At 42.8% G+C, this 26,162-nt stretch overlaps 1 protein-coding gene across 3 annotated transcripts; it reads left to right on the top strand.

The window, feature by feature from the left end:
- The first annotated feature begins 1,762 nt into the window (after positions 1-1,762).
- LOC140127939 (CD209 antigen-like protein C) lies at positions 1,763-25,818 on the top strand. Of its 3 annotated transcripts, none has more exons than XM_072149167.1 (10): positions 1,763-1,906; positions 6,633-6,734; positions 9,077-9,181; positions 9,779-9,889; positions 10,933-10,974; positions 13,904-13,948; positions 14,366-14,419; positions 18,011-18,162; positions 20,009-20,115; positions 22,970-25,818. In XM_072149167.1, the coding sequence occupies exons 1-10, from the start codon at positions 1,858-1,860 to the stop codon at positions 23,094-23,096; spliced, it is 894 nt and encodes a 297-aa protein (XP_072005268.1). In that variant the 5' UTR covers positions 1,763-1,857; the 3' UTR covers positions 23,097-25,818. The 3 variants fall into 3 exon arrangements, with proteins under 3 accessions (XP_072005268.1, XP_072005269.1, XP_072005270.1); XM_072149169.1 differs by lacking the exon at positions 1,763-1,906 and adding an exon at positions 2,514-2,615; XM_072149168.1 differs by lacking the exon at positions 6,633-6,734 and having other exon boundaries at positions 1,767-1,906.
- Positions 25,819-26,162: the final 344 nt, after the last annotated feature.

Below are 26,162 nucleotides of genomic sequence, written 5' to 3'. Positions count from 1 at the left end.
CTGTATTTGCTATTGAAGCTGCTACTTGGCATTGAGCTCTACTGGGTAGAATATTGGTTACTCTCTTTCATTAATTTTTCCGGGTGTATATGGCATATACGGATGAGCGAACCATTTAGGTTGAAAGTTCTGTTTGAGTTGTGGTTCAGGTTCTGAACTTCCTCGGGCAACACCCACAATCAGTGGTGGCACCAATCACTGGTGTTACCCTTTAAATGCCGGTAGTGCAGGTGAGCCACCTTTTGGCCAAGGATTGTTGTTCCCCAATGATGTCACAGCTTTGCATTAAAAAAGTCACGATCAGTGCTAGCACACATTGTGGGTGTTAGCGGTGGAGGGGTGACCCAAGGCTGAACATCTGGGTGGTGTCCTGAACACTGTGGTTTGGGTCACTTGAGGTGTTATACTGTAGATGGGTGCCGTGCCAAATGAAGATTGCAGGGAGTTTCCAGACCTTTAAAATAAAGTTTATTTTAGCCATCAAAATCACACAAAAGTCAGAAAACTTTCACAAACACAAACAATTTGTACAGTGAGAAGCAAATACAAAGGTTCCCTTTTTATATATTTTTACAAGAACAATATAAAAAGTGAGAACTACATGCCACACACAAAAAGCAGCAAAATACATCAAATCATTTTATGCTAAGAGAATGTAGGAAACTTTTTGACTCTTTCCCTTTTTTCACATTTGTTTTTATTTTCTGATTTGTTTGTCTTCTATTTTTGTATGTTTGTATGATTATAGGGGCTGCCTTCTGCTGTGACCTCTTCTGATTTATTTAGGTTTGTAGAGAGGTTTCTTGGCTTTCTCTGTGCCGGGAATATGCAATAATTGAGATGCAGAAACTTTTTTTGGTAGAGCAGGGCAGCAGGGATTCTTATCTGCTTGCTCTGTCTCCTTGATTTAGGGAACATCCAGGGTCGACTCCAGGTTTCCGTAGGCCCCTGGGCGACAGAACCTCATTGGGCCCCATTGCAGTGAACGTGGTGGCATTAAAAATTCTGAAATTAAAACCCCCCTCATTTATATGTTATTTTATATAAAGCGTCCCTCAACCCCTATTGATTCATTAGATATAGCCCTTTCATCCCCCATGGATTCCTTATGTGCAGGCTTATATGGGTCCCCCCAGCAGCCCTGGGCCCCGGCACTTGCCCTGATATGCCCAATCCTGGCGCCGGCCATGGGAACATCATTGTACTGCTTACATTTTTCTGCAGGACACTGGCCGGAAGATGAGTAGTAAGATGTAGGAGATCCACATTAACAGGCGGTCCCCTACTCAAGGACACCCGACTTACAGACAACCCATAGTTACAGACAGACCCCTCTGACCTCCGGTGAAGCTTTCTGAATACTTTACTATAGTCCCAGGCTGTAATGATCAGCTGTAAGATGTCTGTAATGAAGCTTTATTGATAATCCTTGGTCCCATTACAGCAAAAAATGTTTAAACTCCAATTGTCACTGGGGCAAAAAAATTTTTTGTCTGGATCTACAATTATAAAATATACAGTTTCGACTTATATACAAATTCAACTTAAGAACAAACCTCCGGACCCTTTCTTGTATGTAACCCGGGGACTGCCTGTATAGGGGTATTTTTTTTCACTAGGGGTCAATTGGTTTGAAGATGCACAATGATGTATTTTGAATTCTGGTTGACCCCTTGTGAAACCCTAAAACGTAATGATATCATTTTAAACTTTGATAACTATCTTTAGTTGCAGCTGCCCTGTGACCACCACTCACTTCCTTTTTGTATGTGATAAACTATGAGACAGAAAGTACAAGGAGCTTAGTGATTGTAAACTGATGCTGGAGGACACTGTTGAGAAGACCACAACTGAGCAATGAAAAATAAAAAGACCAAGAACGTTGACGATCAGACAAGGAGGAAAGGTAAGTTATACTGCTATTCTAGCAGAGCTGCTGGGCTATGCTCACTATTGTATTCACTTTAGCTATTTCTACCTTATCACTTGTCAGACTTCCACTAATGCACAGCACTCGGTAGTTTATATACTGATATAAGGTCTAGTACCTTTGCTGCTCTGTTTTAGACTGTAATAGTCTGTAAAACCATATCACAGAGGGGCTAGGGCATCCTCTCTGACTCATTAGCATAATTTTAAAAGATGATTTTAGAAGGACGGAGGCCATAGATAACAAATATAAGAAGATACCACAGTCACGGTGCCCGGATCTATGAGTAATGTCCCTGGTTTATCATGATGGATTTTGATGGTAGATTTCCTTTTGGGGAGTAAATCGCCATCGTGCCTTGTAGGATGAGTTTGATAGGTTCTTTCTTAGGGGCGTTATGTTTTCGAGTCTTCAGAAATGATGAGGGTCTTGTTTGTGCTGACCCAGCGCCTTGGTAAGAGAGTCTGAAGCAGAAGACGTATGCTGACTTGTGGAATTATTGTGGGATGATACATGGTAATACTTGGTTGAGAAGCTGAGATCTATGCATTATGGAACTAGAAAGCACTTGTATAGCGCGAAGCAGGCTGTGGCTTGTGGTGCTTCCCCCTACTCCTTCTTCACCGCATCAGCTGCTGATTTTTATGAAGGATTTACGAATAAACATTATGGACTTTTTTAATCGGTGAGTGCCCCAGTTTTCTTCATGCTTCATTTGCTTATGTCTACAAGCTAAAGGTTTCTTAAACAATTTATAAAAGAATTAGCGTAATTGTACAATATGAATTCTTGAAAAAAATCTGAAGAATGCAGAGCAAGGCTTTACTGTTCATGAAAGATACCCTTGACATGGAATCAGTAAACTAAGAACCTCTTTAACATAAATTTCCCATGTGCCTTTACTGCCTTAATAATATTCCCTGAATGTTTAACAAGTGATTCATTATCCCTGATGCTTCCTTTAGTGCTGTGTGCAGACTCTCTGTGGGGCATTTATTATGGCCTTTTTTTTCTTCTCTGCACCTCTTGCACCTGAATTTATGAAGTGTCGGCGTCACAATATCGGTGTTTAATGACACTCTCAACTTGTTCTAGTTTTGGGAGCAAAATTTTGGCGACGCTTCAGAGTCCACTAGTCTTCTGGTCCTTCTATTTTTCCATTTTTAGCACATTTTGTTGTGCAAACAGAAAGCAGCTAAAACCAGGTCTGGGGAGTTCTAAAACTTTTAGTCCATGCGCCAATTCATTAATCCTTTGCGCCACAAACTTACACCCCACTGGAAAATATAACACGGTTCTAGCGCCACCCTGCGCAAAAATAAATGCCCCTATCTGTGCACCCTGTAGGATCTTTGTTTACATGTCTGTGCACTGATAAATATGAAGGACCTGTAGCAGATGATTAGGTCTCATCCTGCTCCTTCCCCTTTCCCTGTGTCTGTCAGTGAGACGGACTGAGAGAAATAAAACACACTGGAGGCTTCCATTAAGGACGGACTAAAAACAGGAAGTAAGAAACAGGAAGTTGGGTATAAATGCAGAGGGAAACATGGGGAGAACAGGGAAAGGATGAAGATCTCACAGAGATTTATTGAAAAGTGGCCAACTCCTTTAAAGGATATTCTTTTTAAATTTCTTACATCTTTCTCCACCAATTATTCATATGCTTGTTCTAGACTCATAGGGGTGTATTTGATGTTACCCCTGTCCCTCACACGGCACTGGATATATGAAGAGGCTGGAAAATATTATACCAGGCCATGGCTGGTGTAGGATTGGGCTATAACCTGCACCAGGAACTGATGCAGGATAAGACTAGTGCGCTTGCAGCATGGCCTACTCCATGTCCCCCCCCCCTCATCAATGCAAGTGACGTTGGTATAAGGGAAGGAACAGTCACCAAGAATTGCAACTTTATCAAAGTTTCTGCGCCACTGCAAGCCTTGATAAATCCATAGACTTCCTTTAGCGTTAGTAGCGGTTATAGACAAGGAAAGGTAAGGAAAGGTGACACTTAGCAAAAGCCAAGTAAGAAAAGCGATACAGGCACAGAATTGTACAATTCTATCTCACCCCAAGTGCTTTATTCACATTGGTACAGGTCATTACTTCTGTGTTATAACCTACATCCTGTTGTCTCACGGTTGTGGTTCCCACATTTTTTGGTTTTTAGATGTAGTTGTATTTCGTTTATTTTAATCAGTGCAAATAGTAAGAGAAAGGAAATGAAACTGCCAATAAATCAAACTTAAACCTAAGTTGCAAATTTGAAAGTTTCTTTTACTTAAAATGAGGAATTCAGGAACAGATTTCTTGTACAATCATGAAAATGCCATGATCCTCCTGTCCCTCCACCTATCACAGCCAAAATCCCCCGCTGTATAGACACAAAAAGTAAAGCGGGTTTATTCACTAGCCCGATATAGAAAGTTAGATACACACAACAATTGCAATAATAAATAAAGTCTAAAATCTAAATCTGGCGCATGGTCCGACTGCGCCCCCTTCAGTGCAGAAATTTATGTAGCGTGATGACTAGTGCAGCCGCGCCACAAATGTGGTGTAGGCACTTCATAAATACCGAGGCAAGCACTTTGCACGTTCTCTTTAGTGCAAAGTCCGACCGAAAACTGGCGTCTGGCCCTTAGTAAATGTGCCCCATAGTATCCAGTTAAAAACAGCATCATTGTGAGACCCCCCATTCAGTCCACATACTCCAGTAAGGCCGGTTCCACAATTGGGAGTGTGATGCGATGAACTCGCATCACACTCGCAACGCATGCTGCTCAGATCGCACAGCCCGAACGCTGCACACCAGGAGTGAACTCAGCATGTCATAAAGATCAGGGGGAGACAGAAGAAAGACACATCCTTCACGTATTTCCCCTTAAGCTGCTTAATGCCTGGTTTATTCAGCCCACTCCGTGCCCCTCACTGCCCGCTTGTTGTGTTATGTGGCAGACCTTAAGGTGGAAAATAGCAGCCACATTTTCAGGCAGATCACACACAGTCCCCGGCAGGGAGGAGAAGGGAACTACATGGACTGTGTGTAGTGTGTCTGACCATATTTGGAAAACTATACCCAGCTATGGAAATATGATATAGAAAAAATTTAAATGGAAACATTGGGGCTCATTTACTAAGGGTCGTGGATCGCACTTTTGTCACACTGTTCGTATGTTTCGGAGATCGCACAGCTTGGACAGATATTAAACAGGGGTCTGCACTGGGATTGTGTCGTATGCGATAGTTTTTTGGTGCAGCTGCGCTGGCTTCCATGCGACAGAAATGGGGGGGCGTGCCACCAGACGATCTGACTGATTCGGACCGAGCGCAGGATTTAACTTTCAAATTGGGGGGATTTACGAATTGTGGCGCAAGCACGTCTGTCGGCATCGGAGATCAGTCTCCGCAAAGCACAGCCCGATGTATTTAAGTGGTGCATGGCTGTTAGTAATTAATGGGTAGACGGAACTGATCAGTCGGGCGCCATAAAAATGCCGACATCAATGAGATGTGCGTCAAAGTCTTACATGTACTGCGCCTTAATTTTGCTATCTGACCATTTTTTTCCTGGTCTATCGTGCGCCAAAAATTGCGCCTAAAAATTCTGACAAAAAACACTTAAATGTGGAGGATAATGTGGAAGCGTTAGGCCACGCACGCTTGCGCCAATAAAAGACAGTGGAGTCGGCATAGTCGGAAACATCTGTTCTTTAAGACGCACACTCATTATAAATGATCTGCAACAGTTCTGCGCCATTGCAATTTTGGCGCAGATGCGATAATACATGTGCCCCATTGTGTCACAAAAACAATGCACTTACATGCACCAGGAAAAAGATGGTGAACTCTGTCGGACCTGAGTGGGGAAGTGACACATGCAGGATATCGGGCGCACGATCTTAGTGAATCGCGGCAGAGTGCATTATCATCAGACAATGCATTTTCAGTGAACTCCACGGATGGGTAAGTAAATGTGCCCCATTGAGACTACCTCACAGTTAATTTCACAGGCAGTTAAAAACATTTTTTTTAAAGTATTTTTCCCCCCATTTTCCAAAAGCCAAAAGTGGGTAGCAATGGCGATCACAGTAAGGGAATTGCAGCCCAACAGTTTTGCTATAACCAGTGCCAGATTTACAATAATCTACACAAGTTGTGGCCGAAATCCATGCCAGTTCCATGCTGACACAGATTTAATCTCTGGGACAAGAGATGTCAGTAAAAAAGGTTCACAGCCAATACAGGCGGTCCCCTACTTAAGAACACTCGACTTACATACGACCCCTAGTTACAAACAGACCTCTGGATATTGGTAATTTATTGTACTTTAGTCCTAGGCTACAATAATCAGCTATAACCGTTATCACAGGTGTCTGTAATGAAGCTTTAGTGTTAATCCTGATTCTTATGACAACCCAACATTTTTAAAATCCAATTGTCACAGACACCAAAAAAGTTCTGGCTGGGGTTACAATGATAAAATATACAGTTCCGACTTACATACAAACTCAACTTAAGAACAAACCTACAGACCCTATCTTGTATGTAACCCGGGGACTGCCTGTACGTGAGATTGTAAAATGAGGACTAATTAGAAGGTTGCTCTATTTAGCATTTAGGAAACAAATGAGCAACAAAAAGAAATGTACAAAGGTGTCCGTATGCTTATATGCCATGTGTTTCTATTCTTCCTTAGAACACGCTCAGAAGAAAAATGTGTATGGAAATGTGGTTGAAATAAAAAGGAAACCAGTATTGAACGCAGCTGCAGAAATGAATGGAGCCTCAGTAACCATGGGTAAATTATTTTTCTTTAGATTAATCTTTTTTTTTTACCCCACCACTAAATCTAACATACAGAATTGCAAAGCAAAAATTAACCATTGCCTTAAAGGAAATCTACCACCAAGATGAACGATTATGAACCAAGTACACTGACATACTGGTGTGCGCCCCCTCTGGCAGGATCTGTACTTCTTTTTGCTTCTTTTGCCATTGCTTTTACAGAAAAAGTCTTTAAACATTATGCAAATGAACCTGAGGGGCTCCAGGGTCAATTAACAGCTACAGAGTCCAGAGCCCCTCAGGTGCATTTGCATAATTTTTAAAGACTTTTTCTGTAGTATTTTTAGTAAATTTTTAGTATTTATTTTCCAGGCCACATTTCTAATTGGAAACACATTATGCATTATGAAGCTTAGTTACAGCAGTAACGCTCTGTGTTCGTTTGATTACTATATTACTATGTATTGTAGACACCTCAATGATATTGTATGTATACCAACTGTACACAGTGAGAAGTGATTACTCTACATTTACATCCGGTGATCCTTGCAGCGCTGGGGTCCTGGGTGCAAGTCCCAGGGTCAACATCTGCAAAGAGTTCTCTCTGTGTTTGTTTCCTCCAGGTCCTCCGGTTTCCTCCCACAAAACATACTGGTAGGTTGATTAGATTGTGAGCCCCATTGGGGACAAAGTTTGATTTGGCAAGCTCTGTGTAGCTCTGCATAATCTGTGTGCGCTATATAAATAAAGGAATTATTATTATTATTCCCGGAATGTAGTTAGAAGAGTAAGATAAAAATACTGTCACCCTTGTAGCCGCACAATTCTCTATTATCTCAGTTATTGCTCTATAAACTGATCTACTATTGCTTCTGACATTAAAAGGATAATTATCTTCATAAAGGAGTGGGAGAGTTATCTGGCAGCTTGCATCATAAATCTCAGTGCACAGAGTTTAATTTCTAGAAATCAAAGAAGATCAAAATGATATACAGCAGCAAGTGGGCCCCTGACTTATGGGCTTAGTTTCAACTGAAACCACTTCAACCTCTATAAGTTATTTGACTGTAATATATAAAAAAAAATGTGAATGTAAGGGAGCCCTAAGGGTGTTGGGAAAGAACAGAACAAAACAGAATAAGAAAGGTCCATTGCTGTCTAGGATAACTTCCTAAACAGCTTACAAGGCAGTTTGAGACAGAGGGTAATGTGTTCATAGTAAATCAGCCATTTACTATGCCCCATGGCAGCTTCATGGGGTAATTTAGTGTGGAAAGAGATAGCAGAGGCCTGATTTGAAAGATTTCAGGGTGAGACAATTGTTTCACGGTCGGCTACCAGAGGTTCTCAAAGATGTTTGAATATATTGTGTTTTCTCGCTTCCCATCTCATTAACGCTTCCACTCTGTGTATATGGTCATCTCTGTCGTATCACTCACAGACATTTCCTGCCAGCAAGGAGTAGTGTGCACAGACTTACTCTACAAGCTACAGGCAAGATAAGAACTTGATAGCAGGGGAAGGAGTTATAGCAAACCTAACAGTCTGTGTTATAGCTGAGATATAGTATAGCTGATAGTGTGTGTTATAGGTGAATTATCAGTGTGTCATTGTGTGTTATATCCATCTTATGGATCTCATCGTCTCATCATCTCTCATCTTTGATCTATCTCATCTCTTTTTTCCTATGTGTCAGATAGCTAAATAAAAGTGTAGATAAACCCTATCCCTGATAATCTAAGCACATTGTCAGCACACAGCATCTCATAGCACAGAGGAATCAGAGTAGAATTGTAAAGTAAGGGGGTTAAAATGATCTTTATTGTGTAAACATCACTAGGGGTCATTTTTCGAGAACATTCTTTCATGGGCAAACCCTTTAAGCAATTGTGTCTGGACTTGTTTTATTTAATCTAAATGTAAAAAAGAAGGTGAGAAAGATTGTAAACGTAGGAAGTCCTCAATATCTGCCCATGTATTTTTGTGAGATGGAGCTGTAGTTAGTTGGGGAGGACGGTTCCATATATCTGATGTATTACTTTGTTTGGTGTTAAAATACATAGGTTGAAGGTTGCAAGGTATGTGGGATTATTATAGAGACCAAAAAAATTTTGGCTGGCGTAACTTAACCTACGGAACCTATCTGGGACTATATAGTTATGTGACTGGATAGGCCCTTACATACCCACACAGGATAGAATAACCAAATATCAGAAATCCATGTTGCCTCGAAAAGTTTGGTCTGAATATGGGCGGAACTTATTTTTTTTTTACATTTCGTATCTTTCCCAAATTTTGGGCCTGAAGAATAAGAAAAATATGTGATCTTTCACTAATAATGTTTCTAATTTTCAGACAACTATATCGGAAATGATGTGTATGTGAACATGGATGAACTAAACAAAGAAGAACAAATGATCAGGACTATGAAGAAGGGTAGAGAACCAACAGTAACCAAAAGTAACGCTTATTAATCATTCATTTCCTTGAGTAAATTTAGATCTTTTTTTTGTACATTTTTTATTTAATACAGATTGTCCCCTACTGAAGGACACCCGACTTACAGATGACCCCTAGTTACAGACGGACCCCTCTGCCCACTGTGACCTCCGGTGAATCTCTCTGGATGTTACTATAGTCCCAGGCTGCAATGATCAGCTGTAAGGTGTCTGTAATGAAGCTTTATTGATAATCCTTGGTCCAATTACAGCAAAAAATTTTGAAACTCCAATTGATCTACAATTATAAAATATACAGTTTCAACTTACATACAAATTCAGCTTAAGAACAAACCAATGGGACCTTGGGCAGTGTTTTTTACAAGTTTAGGACTGTCTGTAATAACGTCACTAGGGAAAGTCAATAAATGAGCCAATACTGTATAGAAAAAACTGTAAAAACAAGATGATTTCACATGAGAAGTGTAAATTTCTGCTGCTATGGAAAATCTCGGCTCTGCTTCATGTTGTATAATGTGTAACATCGTCTTATATCTGTGTAGGTGATTAGGCGCAGCCTCAGTTACTCTTGTACTCATGGACTTTTTGTTTATTGCAGAAGAATCAACAAGCAAAATCCCCAAAGTGCGGATAATTGTAGCGGCGCTGATCCTTCTAGTTGTCTTGTTCCTTATTTTGATTGCCGTAACCAGTGTCCTTTTCATATACTGTGAGTTTTGGTTGCTCTATTATTATTGTCATGGAGTTTATATTGCACAGGTATATAATCATCTTCACAGTAAGCTTAAAGGGGTATTCCAGAAATAAGCATGATTCATAGTTAAAAGGGTCGTTAAAATATAAGCTAATAGGAAATAGCTGTTAAAATGTTGCCCCCCTTAGCAGAAAAATGCTGTTATGAATAATGGTGAATAATGACAGCAACTCCCTGTACATAATAAATCGGCCTCATGCACACGACCTTATTGGGAGCCATGATCAGGCCAAATCACAGCCCCCCCATTTAGGTCTACAGCACCTGATCATGGTGTGTTGAGGTCTCACAGCATCATGACCGAGCGACTTGTCTTTCTATGGAGACGGGAGCAGAGGACTCACCCCCTTCTTTCTTTACCTGGTTCCGGCCCAAGTGAGCACATGGTCATGTGCACATAGCCTTAGGCCTTACACAGAAAAAGAAGGGGTGAGTGCTTGTCACCCCTCCCCTCTCCATTGAATATTAAGTGGCCACACCACAAGTCCAGCCACATGTCCAATACTTTGGGACGAGGCCACCCAACGTGGTCACAGTGCTTCGAGACACCAATGTGCAGCCAGATCAAAGCCCCCAATATGGTCCTGAGGCCTAAAAAGTACATGAGAACGTAGGAGAATTGGGTTTTTAATTTTCACGTGCACAATGTTAAATAACTGTTGACAGGCATGAGTTAGAATTTTAGCACATATTCCATGTCACGGGGGTGGAGCTAGTGCAAGGCGTGTCCTGGTACTGGTTCTTGTTCTTGTGTAAATCCACTCTTTTCAGTGAATACGGTTCCCCACAAACACCTCCACCAAAAGCGTCGACTTCACCAGCCAGAAGAATTTGTCCAGTAGAAGATGTTGAAGAGTGGATACCACTCAATATAATGGCCGATCACAAACAACATTTAGTTGGAAATTCTAGTAAAATAACATATAACAGAAACATATAGCAGGAAAAAAAGTAAAAGCTGTCTATAGTTTTGATCTTTTTTATCATTTTTTTAACAGATTTGGAAATGAGAAAAGAGGTGTCACATCAGAAGAATCTTGGTAACTATGTACTATTAACAGCAGGGCCAGCTCCAGCACTGGGAATATCTGGGAAAGTGCCGGGGCCCAGAGTGGCTGGGGGGGCCCACATAAGGCTGTACATAAGGAAACCATGAGGGGGGGTTGTATCTAATGATTCCATAGAGGGTGAGGGGGGCTTATATAAAATAACCATGAGGGGGGGCTATTTGGGATGATAGGAAAAGAAGAAAGTTGATTGGCTAGGTCCGTTAAAATTCTTGAACAGCTTTATTCATCCATAGTAATACTTGTAAAGGCAGATACAAAGATAAGGTGCTGTACACATCTACATCTGACGTGTTTCAGACCATTAGGTCCTTAGTCATAGATGATAAACTATGGCAGGGGTAGGGAACCTATGGCTCGGGAGCCAAATATGGCTCTTTTGATGGCTGCATCTGGCTCTCAGACAAATCCTTGTTAAATTGCGATTGGCAGTGTGTACATCTAAGACACACAGGGGGATATTTATCAGGACCTCTGTGCACCGCCACTGGCGCAAAGGCCCTGAAATAATCGCAAATGCTAGCTTGTTGCTAGCTTTTGCGATTATTTTCCCCAATCCGCCACCTTAACGCCAGTGGGGCATGAAGATGCATGAAGGGGGGGCGCGGCCAGCCGAGCGGGGGGCGCGGCCGGAGGGGAGTGGGCCGGCGCGTTACTGTCCCCGCGCCTGCGCACTCGCTGCTGCCGGCGACTTTTCATACGTGAAAAGTCACCGGCTGCGTTTTTTTTCTTCTCCAGGCCCTGCCTGGCGTAGGTTAAACACTGCGCTGCTGGCAGCCCGATACATCAAGAGCCAGAAGCCTCTTGATGTATCGGGCTGTGAATTTGCAGCAGCGGGGCTATCATACGCTGGCGCACGAGCACCAGCGTATGATAAATATCCCCCATAGTGCTGATCTCTGGATGCAGGCAGGGATGTTACCACTGCATGCGTCCTTTAAGTGACCAAGGTGCCATCGCCGCACCATTGCTTAGGTGACAGCACCTGTGTCATAGAGTAGAGCCGCATGACCCAGGTGCCATTGCCTAAGCAGCAATGGCAGTGGCGTCTGGGTCATAGAGAAGAGCGTGGAGTTATGAGAAGATGCTGAAGGGAAAACAGGTAGGTGAGTATTCCCTTTTTTTTTTGCTGTGACTATCTAATGGGGGCGTGTGCTGGAACCACCTATCTACTGGGAACAATTATGGGCTGGCACTACATATCTACTGGGAGGCATGTGCTGTGACTACCCATCTACTGGGGGCAAGTATGTGCTGGCACTAGATATCTACTGGGGAAGCATGTGCTGTGGCTACCTATCTACTGGGAGGCATGTGCTGTGACTATCTATTTACTGGGGCCTGGGGGCATGTGATGGGGCTACCTGTCTACTGGGAGGTATTTGCTCTGGCTAGCTATCTACTGGGGGCATGTGCTATGACTACCTTTCTACCTTGGGCATGTGCTGTGGCTACCTATCTACTGGGGAGCATGTGCTGTGACTACCAATCTCTTGGGGGGCATGTGCTGGGGCTAGCTGTCTATTTGGGTGCATGTGCTGTGGCTACCTATCTACTGGGAGACATGTGCCGTAGCTACCTATCTACTGGGAGGCATGTGCATATTGTATGGCTCTCTCAGAATTACATTTTAAAATATGTGGTGTTCATGGCTCTCTCAGCCAAAAAGGTTCCTGACCCCTGAACTATGGGATGATAAACTAGAAAATATTTTAGGGAACGGGAGACTTTTTTAGTTTCAAAATTTTGAATGCTGCCCCATGCGTTAACTGCAAAGGGGCCCAATGAGGCTCTATTGCCCAGGGGCCTACTGAAACCTGGAACCGACCCTGATTACCAGAGTTACTGCATGGACTATACTTCTAAGTCTGCCATCTTAGGGAGAAAAAGATTGTCTTCTATCTAGGGTAATAGTTTGTTGTGATTTTATAGAAAGGTTCTATGTTTGCTACCAGTGGATAGAAATCTGACCATGGTCACACAGGTGCATGGCTCATTAGTATCATAGAGAGTAATCAGAGCTGTGTGACATCATGAGCCATGCACCTGTGTGACCATGGTCAGATTTCTACACACTGGAAGAAAACAGAAACTTTCTATAGCAGAACAGCAAGCAGAGATCTAGAAATCTGCCAGGAATTGATACAGAAAGTTTATTGGAAAATTGAATAACTTTTCATCACACAATCAATAACATTACATTGCCTAAATGGAAACACCCCTTTAAGTTGAGTTTGTATGCTGGTATATTTTGTAAGTGTAACTCCAAACTACTTTTATCGACCATGTGAAAGTTGAATTTTTATCAGTTTTGGCTGTCATGGTAACAATGTTTACCAAGAAAACTTAATTGCAGGCACCTTTGATAATTTATATAGTTGATCATTGTAGCCTGGGGCTCAAGTTCATGAATTAACAGCACCCAGGGGTCACAGGGAGCAGAGAGGTCCGTTTGTAACTAGGGGACATCTGTAAATTGGTTGTCCTTAAAGAGGTTTTCCCACCAAGCAAGTTAGGCCCTATCCACAGGATCGGGCCTAACTTGCTGATCGGTGGGGGTCTCAGTGATGAGACCCCCACAGATCACGAGAACATGGGGTCCCAGGTACCTCCGTAAAACCCCTTGTGGCTCCCCGAGATTAATGGAGGAGACGGACGGGCGTGACCGTTCTGCTCCATTCATCTCTATGGAGCTGACGGAGATTGTCAAGCGCCCCACTGCGACCCCCACCAATCAGCAAGTTGCTTGGTGGGAAAACCGCTTTAAGTTGGGGTCGCCTGACTTCTAGTTCTATAAATTGTCTTTATTTATTGCGCTGTTTATTTCTAAGGATCATTTTACTTATTTACTCCTCGGACTAGTAATATAATTGTATTGATGGATCTCTAATTTTATTTACAGCCGACAACCAAGAAAGGATGAACCTTGAAAACGCTGAATCTTTAGGTGCGTCCTTTAAGAACATCTCAGCAGTTTATCATGAGGTGTAATTGTCAACTTCTGGGACCTTTCCTTATCCTTCCATGATGCCAGGAGTTACATCTTTTTTTGTACTCTAATCCTAGGAAAGGCAGGAATGGTCTGAGAACTATGGCCAACATATGGTCCATATGTCACCAACTGTCTTTGATTTCATTGTTTTCTCTAATAATGGGATATGCAATACTGGGATGTCTTGGGTCAAAAGCCTTAAAGGGCATCTACCACCAGGATGAAGGAATGTATGCAAAAAAGCCCCTCAGGCTCATTTGCATACCATCTTTCATCCTGGTGGTAGAAATCCTATAAATCAAAATCCCAAGTCAAAGATGTTTGCTGAACGATATTTCTCTCAAATCTAAACATTTTTATACTTTATTGCAGAAAATATAAAACAGAATTTTCAAAATGACATCAAAGTTATTAACAAGACCTTTGGTAAGTGATCTAAAACTAAGGTTCTTCTGAAGATAAACTCTTCTTGAAACATATCCTATGTATCTACATACTGTAGCTTATTTACAAAGGGTCTGCGGCCGCATTTCCGTCAGGTTTTCCGACGCTTTCGGGGACAGAACAGGGGATTGTGTGACTGTCTGTCTCTGATACTCTCATACCAGTGACTGTCTGTCTGACACGCTCATTCCAGTGACTGTCCGTCTCTGACACTCTCATTCCATAAACTGTCTGTCTTTGACACTCTCATTCCAGCGACTGTCCGTCTCTGACACTCTCATTCCATAAACTGTCTGTCTTTGACACTCTCATTCCAGCGACCGTCTGTCTCTGACACTCTCATTCCAGCAACTGTCTGTCCCTGACACTCTCATTCCAGCGACTGTCTGTCTCTGACGTTCTCATCAGAGATCAGCTGTAATTTAATAAACAGCTGGGCAAAAATGAAACTTGCACTCTAATTGGTTACCATGGGCAACTAGAGCAGTTCTGCTCATAGACAAAATTTTGTAAATTGTAAATTGTAAATGCAATGGTACAGATTCCTTTAGTGGACATACATACACAAACAGTCAGCCTTATATATTAGATGTTGGAATTCTAATAGCCAAATTTTGGTAGATCCCTAGATTAAAAATACATAATTTAAGGGTCATTTAATAGATAAAACATATTGATAAATATCAGAGAGTTGATACAAGTGGTAGGATACATGTAAGGCTTTTGCATATTCCATGCACTAATTTTAAATAATCACACGTATTAGGTACATTAACTAAGAACAGTGGAGTGTGTACTATGTGCAGTGTCCTGTGTAGTGTGCAGGGGGGGGGGGGCAGATTCAGGATTTCTGGCCCTCCCTGCAGTGCCCCAACAAAGGGCACAGTTTTTTTTGGGGTGCACCTTTCACATAATGTGTGCGACACACTTCAGACTGAGCCCCGGGAACGCCCCCTTCAGTGCAGAAATTTGTGTTGTATGATGAATAGTAGTGTGTGTACCACAAATGTGGCGCGGACACTTCTTAAAACCCTGTGCAAGCAGTTTGTACTGAAAAGAATGTGCAAAGTCCAACAGAAAACTGGCGTAAGCACCTTAGTAAATGTGCCCCATTTTCTTCTGGGTAGAGAAGAGCAATTCTATTTTTTCAGTCACCAGATTGAATTTGAATATTTTCTGCTTCGCTTCCGATGAATCTCTTTAAAGGACATCTACCACCAGGATGAAAGACTGTATGCAAATGAGTCGGAGGGGCTCCAGGCTCCATTGACACCCAAGGAGCCTAGAGCCCCTCAGGTTCATTTGCATACAGTGCCTCGTCCTGGTGGTAGATGCCCTTTAATAAAAACAAACTACTGCTGTCATTTATCCCAGAGCTTAGGTAGAGGTGATGAGCGAAGGAAAATTTAAAAAAATCTGTGTTTTAGGGGAACTAGAGGGGGTTATGTACCAATTTCCAGGACAATTGGAGGAACATTGGTTTGGACATAATAGATTAGGACCTAAACAGAATTTTTTGAAATATTTGCTGAAGTTTCTATGAACCGCAGCTCAGTTGAGGTCATCTGCTGGCAGTGCAGAGCTCCCGTAAAAATACCATATAATACAAATGATATGGCAGTATATAGTTAAGAGCGATCAGGGCCCATATGGTTCAGATATCCCAGGGGGCCTAAAAAAGTAAATAAATAATAAAAAAGAATAAAGGTGCAAAAAAAGATTTTCTGTTAATTTCACTGCATTGGAATTTTTTCCTGCTTCCCAGTACATTGCATAGAATTTTAAATGATGCCACAAAGAAGAACTATTTGTTAACCCAAAAACAAGCTGTCGCTGTAAATCTAAAAACAAAAAACAGTTTTGACTTTGAAATGAGGGGAGCAACAAACTGAACTGCAAAATGTAAAAAGGGCAACAGTGTCAAGTTAAAGAATTAGCTAATTAATTAAGAGTTATTCTCTACAGAGCAGAATTGGCAACAGTCTTTATGAGATTACAATCCTATGGTTGATTACAATCTTATGGTTGATTACAATCCTCCTGCGTTGGTCAACAGCTTCTCCAAGACATAATAGTGGGTAGAAGATACAAAATTTTGTATTTTGAAGGGTTAGGGATTTCTTTTTTTTGGCCTCCAGTGATCCACAACATTGGGGCACATTTACTAAGTGTCCGAACGCCGCATTTTTGTTTTGTTTCGCATTTTTTTTCCGTTTTGCCCTGAATTGCCCCGGGTTTTTGGAGCAACACAAATCGGGGGGCATGGACGTCGGACAACCCGACTGATTCGGACAAACCGCGAAATTTAAAAAGCAAATTGTGTCGCAAGATCAGCACTCACATGCACCAGGAAGAAGAAGGTGATCTCCAGCGGACCTCAGCGGGGAAGCGACACATGCAGGAAATTGGACGCACGATCTTAGTGAGTCATGGCAGACCCGAATCCTCGTCGGACAACGCACGGCGGGGATTGCGACGGGACGGGTAAGTAAATGTGCCCCATTGGCTCACAATTAACAAGACCAGTGCAGTCTTTACTAAGCGCAGTTGCCTGTGGAGTGTGCAGGGGGCGGTAGATTTATGATCTTCATGAATCTGGCGCGCCCTGCACTGCTCGGGTTCGGTCGCGACACAGATCTAGCGCAGACATTTTATAAATACATGTACAAGCAGTTTGCACCTTCTTTTCAGTGCAAAGTCAGCCAGAAAACTGGAGCTAATTCTGGCGCCCAATATACTATTTGAGCTCACTATTGTCTGCTGGGCAGTCCTGATCTGGAATAGACACATAGCGGGAGATTTAGCATGAAGTTTCTGAGGTAAAACTGGTCTAGTTGCCCATGGAAACCAATCAGAGCTCAGCTTTATTTTTATAAACAGCTGTGGGGAAATGAAAGCTGAGCTCTGATTGGTTGCTATGGGTAACTAGAACAGTTCTGTTGTAAGAGACTTTGATAAATTTCTCCCTATGAAATAAACAGGTGAGATCCTATTTAGAATTTTTGGTGCCAAAATGAACAGAAATTGTTTGGGAATACCTCGGGCAAGAGATGAAGTTCAACAATGAGATCTAGATATGGAGTAGGTTGAAATAAATCTTAAACTTAATTATTATTTATTAAAAATACAATTCTTTTTTAAAAGATAATGGGGCACATTTACTAAGGGTCCGTTGAGTTTCCAGAATATTTCTGATTTGCCCTGAATCGCACAGGGGATTGAATCACACGCAAGCGGATTGTGGTGCATCAGCACTGGCTTTCATGCGGCATAACCTGACTGATTCGGACAAACCGCGGAATTTCACTTTCAAAATTGTGTCGCAAGATCAGCACTCACATGCACCGTGAAGAAGATGGTGAACTCCGGTGGACCTGAGCGGGGAAGCGACAGATGTAGGAAATTGGACGCAGGATCTTAGTGAATCACAGCAGACCCGAATCCTCGTCGGACATTCCGGATCGGCGGACGCAACGGGACGGGTAAGTAAATCTGCCCCAGTATGTTTGCCTTTGTCTACTTCCCTGTCTTCACCTACATGATATGTGGTTCTTTACCCTCTCTCCCATTCAGAGACAATCTGTGGAAAGTGCCCCTCTGGATGGCAGCGAATAGGTGTTTTTTGCTACTACATCTCCACGGACACCTCATCCTGGGACGCTGCTAAAGATGAATGCATAAAAAAAGGGGCAACTCTTCTGCCTCTTAAGACTCAGGAAGAGACGGTAAGAATGTTCTCCTTCCAGCAGACCTAGTCTAGCTTGGGGTATCTTCACATAGTTGTGTCCTTCAAGCAATTTTAATGAAAGACATTTGAAAATGACAAATACACTCATCTAGTGGATATAGAGAAATTGGGGCACATTTACTAAGGGTCCACGCACCGCGATTCGGTCGGGTTTTCCCAAATATTTCCCTATTGCGCCGTTTTGCGCCAAATTGCCCCGGGTTTTTGGCAAACGCGATTGGAATGTGGTGCATCGGTGCCGGATTGTACACAACAGAAATCGAGGGCGTGGCCGCCAGACAACCTGGCTGATTCTGAAAAAATGCAGAATTGAAAAAACGAAATGTGTTGCAAGATCAGCACTCACATGCACCAGGAAGAAGAAGGTGAACTCCGGCGGACCTCTGGATGGAAGCGACACCTGCAGGAAATTGGATGCACGACCTTAGTGAATCGCGCCGGACCTAAATCCTTGTCGGACAATGCACCGCGGGATTGCGACAGGACCGGGTAAGTAAATGTGGTCAGATCCCCCAAAAATTCCATGTAAAATGGATTCCATGAAAAAACAATGAGACTGATACTTGCCATCTAAGTTAAATGTTATACCCAATACCGGGACTGCGACAAAACTCATTGGGGGTCATTTATTATGGCGGAAAAGCGGCAGTGGTTTTTTTCGCCTTTCTACCCCTCTTGCGTCTTAATTTATGAAGTGTCGGCGCCACAATATTGGTGTTTTCCGACACTTTTGCTTTGTTCTTTGCCTGGTCTATGGAGTTCTAAATCTTGTAGTCTGTGCGCCAATTCATTATTCCCTTGTGCCACAAACTTACATCCCACTGAAAAAAATAGGAGGGTTCTAGCGCCACCCTGCGCCAAAATTAATAAATGCCCCTCATTGTGTATTGGGCCAACTGGACAATGCCGTTTCACAATACGGCCACTAGCACTCAAGTCATCATCGGAGATCAAGATGATGGGCATTACCTCCAGTGCAAATGTTGTGTTACAAAATGCCTTTACGTTTATAGGAGCTACCATATAAGACATAGGTCCTTGACAAGAGAGCAAGTCCTGTAAAGCAGTATAGCAATATATGATGTAATGGATGTTGTACTCTACTGGAAAAGAGAAGAGTTATTATCTCTGTATCAAATTTGTCCGGTGTAATTTAGACCAGAGTGATTCGGGAAATCTTTCTTGGCACTTGAGTGTCTTCTTAGTTTTCAGCATTTAGCAAGCATATAAAATAAAAAACATTTTCATTAAACATATAACAATACTTCACAGTCTAGTAAGGTGTTAAATGTCTAAAACATGACTGGAACATGGCAAGTAGTGTGGAATTCCGGTACCACAAAAGATAGGGCAAGTCTTATTCCTGACGGTCTTTGTGGGCTGGGCAGTAATTTTTTATTGACATCAGTGGTGCTTAAACGGGCCATAAACAGGGCATCCAATAATCAAATTGGAATATTTTATGTACAGGCACTCCTGGGTTACATATAAGATATGTTCCATAGGTTTGTTCTTAAGTTGAATTTGCATGCAAGTCGAAACTCTATATTTTATCATTGTAGATCCAGACAAATTTTTTTTTGCCCCAGTGACAATTGGAGTTTTTAAATTTTTCGCTGTAATGGGGCCAAGGATTATCAATAAAGCTTACAGACACCTTACAGCTGATCAGTGCACTATGGGACTATAGTAACATCCAAAGAGATTCACCGGAGGTCACAGGGGACAGAGAGGTCCATCTGTAACTGGGGGTGTTATGTAACTCGCGTGTCCTTAAGTAGGGTACCTCCTGTATAAGATTTTTTTGCCTAATGTTTCCCCAGGCTGCCTTGCACGACTTCATTAAGACAGACAGGTATTGGATAGGAATGCGGCGGGACAAAGAGCCTGAGAAATGGAAATGGTTGGATGGAGAAATGATGTCCTATAGGTAAATACTAAATCCTTTCTTCAGGGATTTTGCTATAGTGTTTTATGGTAGTGTCACAAATAAAAATGTCCCCACAGGCCTTGTGGATGCGTTACTGCTCTGTACAGACAAGACATGCGGACCTTTCTAAACCCTGCATCCCACTTGTCTTTTCTGCCTTAGGCTGCATTCACACTACCGCAAGGGACATGTCCTATTTTTTCAGGGCATATGGCGCCTTGCGCCATGTATCCCTATGAGGAGGGGCGGGGGTGAGCAGCGCTCTCCCACTGCTCTCCCAGTGCACTGCCGTGTGCCCGCCGTGCTACGGGACGGCGGGCACCGGACGTGTGAATCCAACCTTACTAAGTACTCCGTCCCTTTACAATCTCACATGGATTGTTACGTTCTTATTTCATTTCCTCACCTATTGCTTTCACCATATATTTGTATTTGATACATCAATATGCTCCTCACTTACACAATAGAAAGCTGAAGGTTTAGTCTATAATCTACCCTGTTTTAGTAAAGTATTACTTAAAGCAAACCTGTCACCAGGAATGTCATTTTTAGCTGGTGACAGGTTCCAATAGCCTATGCTGTGCTGATTTAAAAAATGCCTTTTTCAGCATTCTTAATCATTTCAGTACTCTATACATTTTTATTTTATATGACCTGGCTCCCTGCCAGCAGCGTGTGTTGAGTCCCTGGAGGGAGGTCAGCTAGAGTAGCCTGTGTGTGCCAGTGTCTCAGTGTCCTTTCTTCCCTCCCTACCTCCTGGCATGTGAATTAAGCAGGCAGGGGATGGAGGGGGTGGTGTGGAGTAGAAGAAGAATGCCTGAGGAGTCTGAGGAATAGTTTGCAGCTCACTCTTCCCCCTGGGACTCACCACACAGTGCTGGCAGAGAACCAGGTAATGTGAATCAGGGGTGTTGCTAGGGAGGTAAAAGATCCAATGCATGTGTATCAGACTTTCAGTAATGCCTCCTCCTGTACATAACCCCCTCACATTGGTTGTGCCAATAATAACTTTACTGACGGTGTATACAGCTACAGAAACCACAAGAGAAATCCCTACTTGTTCCATTCAGTGACTCCAGGTGACGCGTCCTCTATCTTCTCCATTAAGCATCACCACATCTTTTCCTCAATGTCCCTATATCTGTGTTCCCTGACAGAGTTATCCAGCTGCTGCCCCTAAAACTCTCCCAAATACAGTAAGGTTGCGCTCACACGTTTGTCTTCCATTTAAACAACACCAGGTACTCGTTACTGATCACATGTGTTTCACTGGAAAACATGTGAGATCAAGCAAGGCCTGTCCTAGTGCCAAGTGTGAACAAGCCCCAAGAAATGTGCCCCACACAACCCCCAGTAATGTCCCACACACATCCCCCGAGTCATGCGCCTCACACAGTTACCCCCAGTAATATGCCCCATACAGCCCCCAGTAAGTAATGTCCCCCACAACCCCCCCCAGTAATGTGCACTGATCCCAGTAATGTCCTCCACACAACCCCCCAGTATTGTCCTCCACACAGCCCCACCTGTAAGTTAAGTGCCCACACAGCCCCCCCAGTAAGTAATGTGCCGACACAGCCTCCCCAGTAAGTAATGTGCCCACACAGCCCCCCCAGTAAGTAATGTGCCGACACAGCCTCCCCAGTAAGTAATGTGCCGACACAGCCCCCCAGTAAGTAATGTGCCTCACACAGCCCCCCAGTAAATAATGTGCCGACACAGCCTCCCCAGTAGGTAATGTGCCTCACACAGCCCCCCAGTAAGTAATACGCCAACACAGCCCCCCCAGTAGGTAATGTGCCTCACACAGCCCCCCAGTAAGTAATGTGCCTCACACAGCCCCCCAGTAAGTAATGTGCCCACACTGCCCCCCTGTTCTCCCTCTTCCCTATCATGTGTCCCCCCTCACCTCACTGCTGTGTACTGCTTTCCCAGGCAGGTCATGTGATCATGACATCATCACAGGTCCTTCAGCCTTTGGGAGCATTATTATCCCAGAGGCTGCAGCTCCTGCTGGGGAAAGCAGTGAGTACACACGTTCTCATAATGATCTGTGTCCTGAGGACACGGATCGTGATGAGAGAGGGGAGGATGCCCGGGCAGCGGGGCAGATGTCCTGCTGACCTGGGGAGATCCAGGGCTCCAGCCAGAAGATCCAGAGCATGAGCCCCGAATCTTTCAACCTAGCGACACCCCTGATGTGAATTAAACATATATAAACTACTGTAAAAAGGCATTTTTAAAATCAACATAGTGGAGGCTATTGGATCCTGTCACCAACTAAAAAAGACATTCCTAGTTACTTTAATTACTATTCTGTGCAAGGGGAGATATTCCCTCACCTTGTGTCTCCTTGTTCCCTCCCATATAGATTGTGAGGACTCACGGGCAGGGTCCTCCTACTTGTCTCCCCATCACTGTAGTCTTGTATTTGTACTTGCATTTGTTCTTGTCTTGATATAATGTATGTGAACCCCTTACTGGTTGTACATCCCCATGGAATTAATGCTCTATAAATAATAATAATACATTAAAGTAAATGATGCGCCCACTATCACCGTTCAGTTTTAGATTCATACCACCATACAGTTATCAAGTAATAAACACTTGTAAAGTATACTCTTACTACCATATAGTGGTATATATAAGATATAGTAACAGATACCCAAAATACACAGGAACTCTATGGACCAAATATGTGGTTACACTGACTCATACATGTCATTCAACTTCCCTTGACCATGACATGCTTACACAGTGTCAGCCCTGGCATGGTTCCCCATATATTGCCAGCTACACAGTGCTCTTCAAAATTAACCCTCATCTCATACAGTACATTGTTTTTTCTCTCCAGCAAATGGATGCCAGACGAACCAAACAACCCAACAACTGAGGAGTGTGCTGAATCCTACTATGGAGAATGGAATGATGTAACCTGCTCAAGGACACTGAAGTATGCCTGCAAGAGAGGCTGCTGCTGAATCTTCTGTATGAGCCCAAGAAGACTTGTTCTGCTGCATGTGTCTCATATTAGACAGTAGTTCCACAGTAAAAGGCATATCAAGTCCATAAAGGTCCTTCCAAGTTCAACCAAGAAAGTCAAGCAAAGGGAAGGAGTGTTAGAGAACATAATTCTATACTATATAACCATAAATGTTATTTTGATGTAAGAAGGCATCTGAAGCTCTCTGCTGTCCCTGCTGTGACCAGCTCCTGAGCTTGGCTATTCCACACATTCACAGTTCTTAAGATACAGAAGCCTTGTCTCTTCTGGAGATCAACCATCTTATCACAGAAATTATGTGTAGAAGAAATATATCTTAAATTCTTTTTTTCAAGAAATTAGCCAAGATCATGGCTGACTCATGTAGGCCTCTCTGTTTTGGGGTACCATATCTGGACTTACTAGATTTACAGGAGAAGATTCATTCTCCTGGGCTTGCTGGGGCAGAGAGCGGGCAGGGAGACGGGCAGGAAACCGGTGTAGAATATAGTAGAAAACTCATCTACAGGTCGGAACTGGTGGAGTTTGCTCCCAAATCCACTAAGAGGCCGGAGCCTTTTTCATTTTTTAGTCAACTTCTGTCCCCTGTGGGATTTTTCAGATCTTCCTGAACCCCTTCATACGAAACCTGTCACCAGAATTTTACCCCCCAAACCAACAATGCCTGCTATTACAGGATTACAAGTCCTCCCTATATCCCCTTTAATTAGCTGCCAATGAGACCCTGTACCTTAATTACAGCCATTTTTCTGATGTACAAATTTGGCTTCTTCTCCTGAGTTTGGCTCTTCTCTATCCCGGGCTGCCAGAGAACAACCTTCCTTATTTGACAGACAAAATGGGGCACATTTACTTACCCGGCCCATTCGCGATCCAGCGGCGCATTCACTGCACAGGATTCGGGTCCGGCCGGGATTTGTTAAGGTAGTTCCTCCGCCGTCCACCAGGTGGCGCTGCTACGCTGAAAATCATCTCAACGCGCCTGAATGCACCACCTCGGACCAGGTGAAGGTAAGCGCTTCCTGAGCGACACTTTTTCGGTTTTTCCGAATACGTCGGGTTTTCGTTCGGCCACGCCCCCCGATTTCCGTCGCGCGCATGCCGGCGCCGATGCGCCACAATCCGATCGCGTGCGCCAAAATCCCGGGGCAATTCAGGTACAATCGGCGCAAATCGGAAATATTCGGGTAACACGTCGGGAAAACGCGAATCGGGCCCTTAGTAAATGACCCCCAATGTGTCTCTTCAAATCACTGCCCTGCCTCCTTGTCTTTAGGGACCGTCTGCCAATATTCAACTACAAACATATAAAGTCTTCTAAGGTCCTATACCCTTTACATTTGCAAAATGTACAGAATGTATGTATCTGATCACATTAAATTACAGCATGCCTCTAACTACTCTGCCCCATCCTCCATGGAGGCTGCTGTGTTTTAATGTGATCAGATACATACATGGGGAACCTTAGATGACATCACCCTGGTCACATGACATGAACTGCTGAATAGTTAGGAGGCATAAGGCATGGGGATTAGTAGATGGGAGGAGCCAGCCAAGCAGAACACACCCCCTCTTATGCCAGGTAATATAAGATAAAGTTGATTTATGGGGATGTAAGGGAAACAATTTTTTGCTAAAAGAAACTTGTCAGTTAGTTAATAGGGCTTTATAGGAACCTGTCACTAGATGTATATGTGAAAATGTGCTGACAGGTTCCCTTTACCTGTATATCATGCACTTTTCTCAATGTACAATATAGGGAAATAGAGAAAATCTTTGTAACAATCCACTTTTTGTTATTTTTTGGGCGAGTCAAAAAGATAACTGAGAAGTCTTTTTAAACAATATTTTTCCTAACCACCTCAAGTCCTCATATGTTTTGTCCTTCTGACAATTTTATCAACTGCTTGGAAAAACAACTTTTAGTTGGTCTAAACTGTGCGCCAGAATTTTGAGAATCGGACGATTTCCCATAAGCTACGCCCCTTATGCGAACAAGTCGGAAGGCTGCCGGAAAATTGTCTAAAAGCCTTGATAACTGTGGTGCAAGGCATATTAGACAGCGTTTTAGACGCAAAACCACCAGAAATGTGGAACAAGTGCGTTTATACAGACAAAGAATTTTTGTAAATTCTCCTATCCTGGCTAATATTATATTTTGTTATATTCACAATTCTTTATTTCTTATTGGGTAACTTACCTCTGTTAACTACTGTTTAAAGCGTATAATATTCTATTTTTTATTATATCGAAGACTCAATTTAATATATCTGGGCCACTAACGCACATTTAGCTACCCATCCAGAGGAGTCCCCGAAAGTGCATTGTCCGACGACAATGCACTGTGCCGCGATTCACTAAGATCGTGTGCCCGCTATCCTGCATGTGTCACTTCCCCGCGCAGGTCCACCGGAGTTCACCTTCTTCTTCCTGGTCCATGTAAGTGCATTGGTTGCGAAACAATTTTTTTGCAAATCCCGTGCTCAGTCCGAATCAGCCTGCCCCCCGATTTCTGTTGCATGAAAGCCGGCGCCGCTGTGCCAAAATACCTGTCCCAGTGGCGCAAATCCCAAAAACCATGAACAGTAAGTAAGCCCCATGGTGTTCAATAATGAGCATTCACTTTGAAAGTGCTTTTTTATTTGTTGTTATTTAATGCAATCTCATATCAATAATATTGTCAGCCTAGAAGTTGTAGAATGATGCATGATAATTAAATGTGAAAAATGAAACAAGTTGGAAATTCCTTTTTTTCATTTTTATAAAAATTTCTAGAAATATAACAAGAGAAAAATAATGATAATTTAACAAACTGAGATGTAAAGCAGCTCCAAAGATATAAAGAAGAGCAAAACAGAACTGCAAAAATTGACCTGGACATTCCCCGGACCCTTGTTCACAAAGGGGTGAAAGGAAATCTACCATCACAATACATCCTGATAAACCAGGGACATTACTCATAGACCCAGGCAACATGACTGTGATAATCTTCTCATATTTGTTATCCATGGCCTCCTTATTTCCAAAATGAACTTTTAAAATG

Source organism: Engystomops pustulosus, chromosome 4, assembly GCF_040894005.1.
Source record: "Engystomops pustulosus chromosome 4, aEngPut4.maternal, whole genome shotgun sequence".
Lineage (NCBI taxonomy): Eukaryota > Metazoa > Chordata > Amphibia > Anura > Leptodactylidae > Engystomops > Engystomops pustulosus.
Note: the sequence above shows the minus strand (reverse complement) of the source record. Positions and strands in the feature narration are given on the sequence as shown.

Bases quoted from the DNA above. Each gene is read 5' to 3' on its own strand.
- LOC140127939 (XM_072149167.1), top strand. From the start codon at position 1,858: ATGAAAAATAAAAAGACCAAGAACGTTGACGATCAGACAAGGAGGAAA. The intron at 14,420-18,010 runs GTAAGTGATCTA...TCTCCCATTCAG, and splicing joins AGTTATTAACAAGACCTTTG to AGACAATCTGTGGAAAGTGC. The intron at 18,163-20,008 runs GTAAGAATGTTC...ATGTTTCCCCAG, and splicing joins TTAAGACTCAGGAAGAGACG to GCTGCCTTGCACGACTTCAT.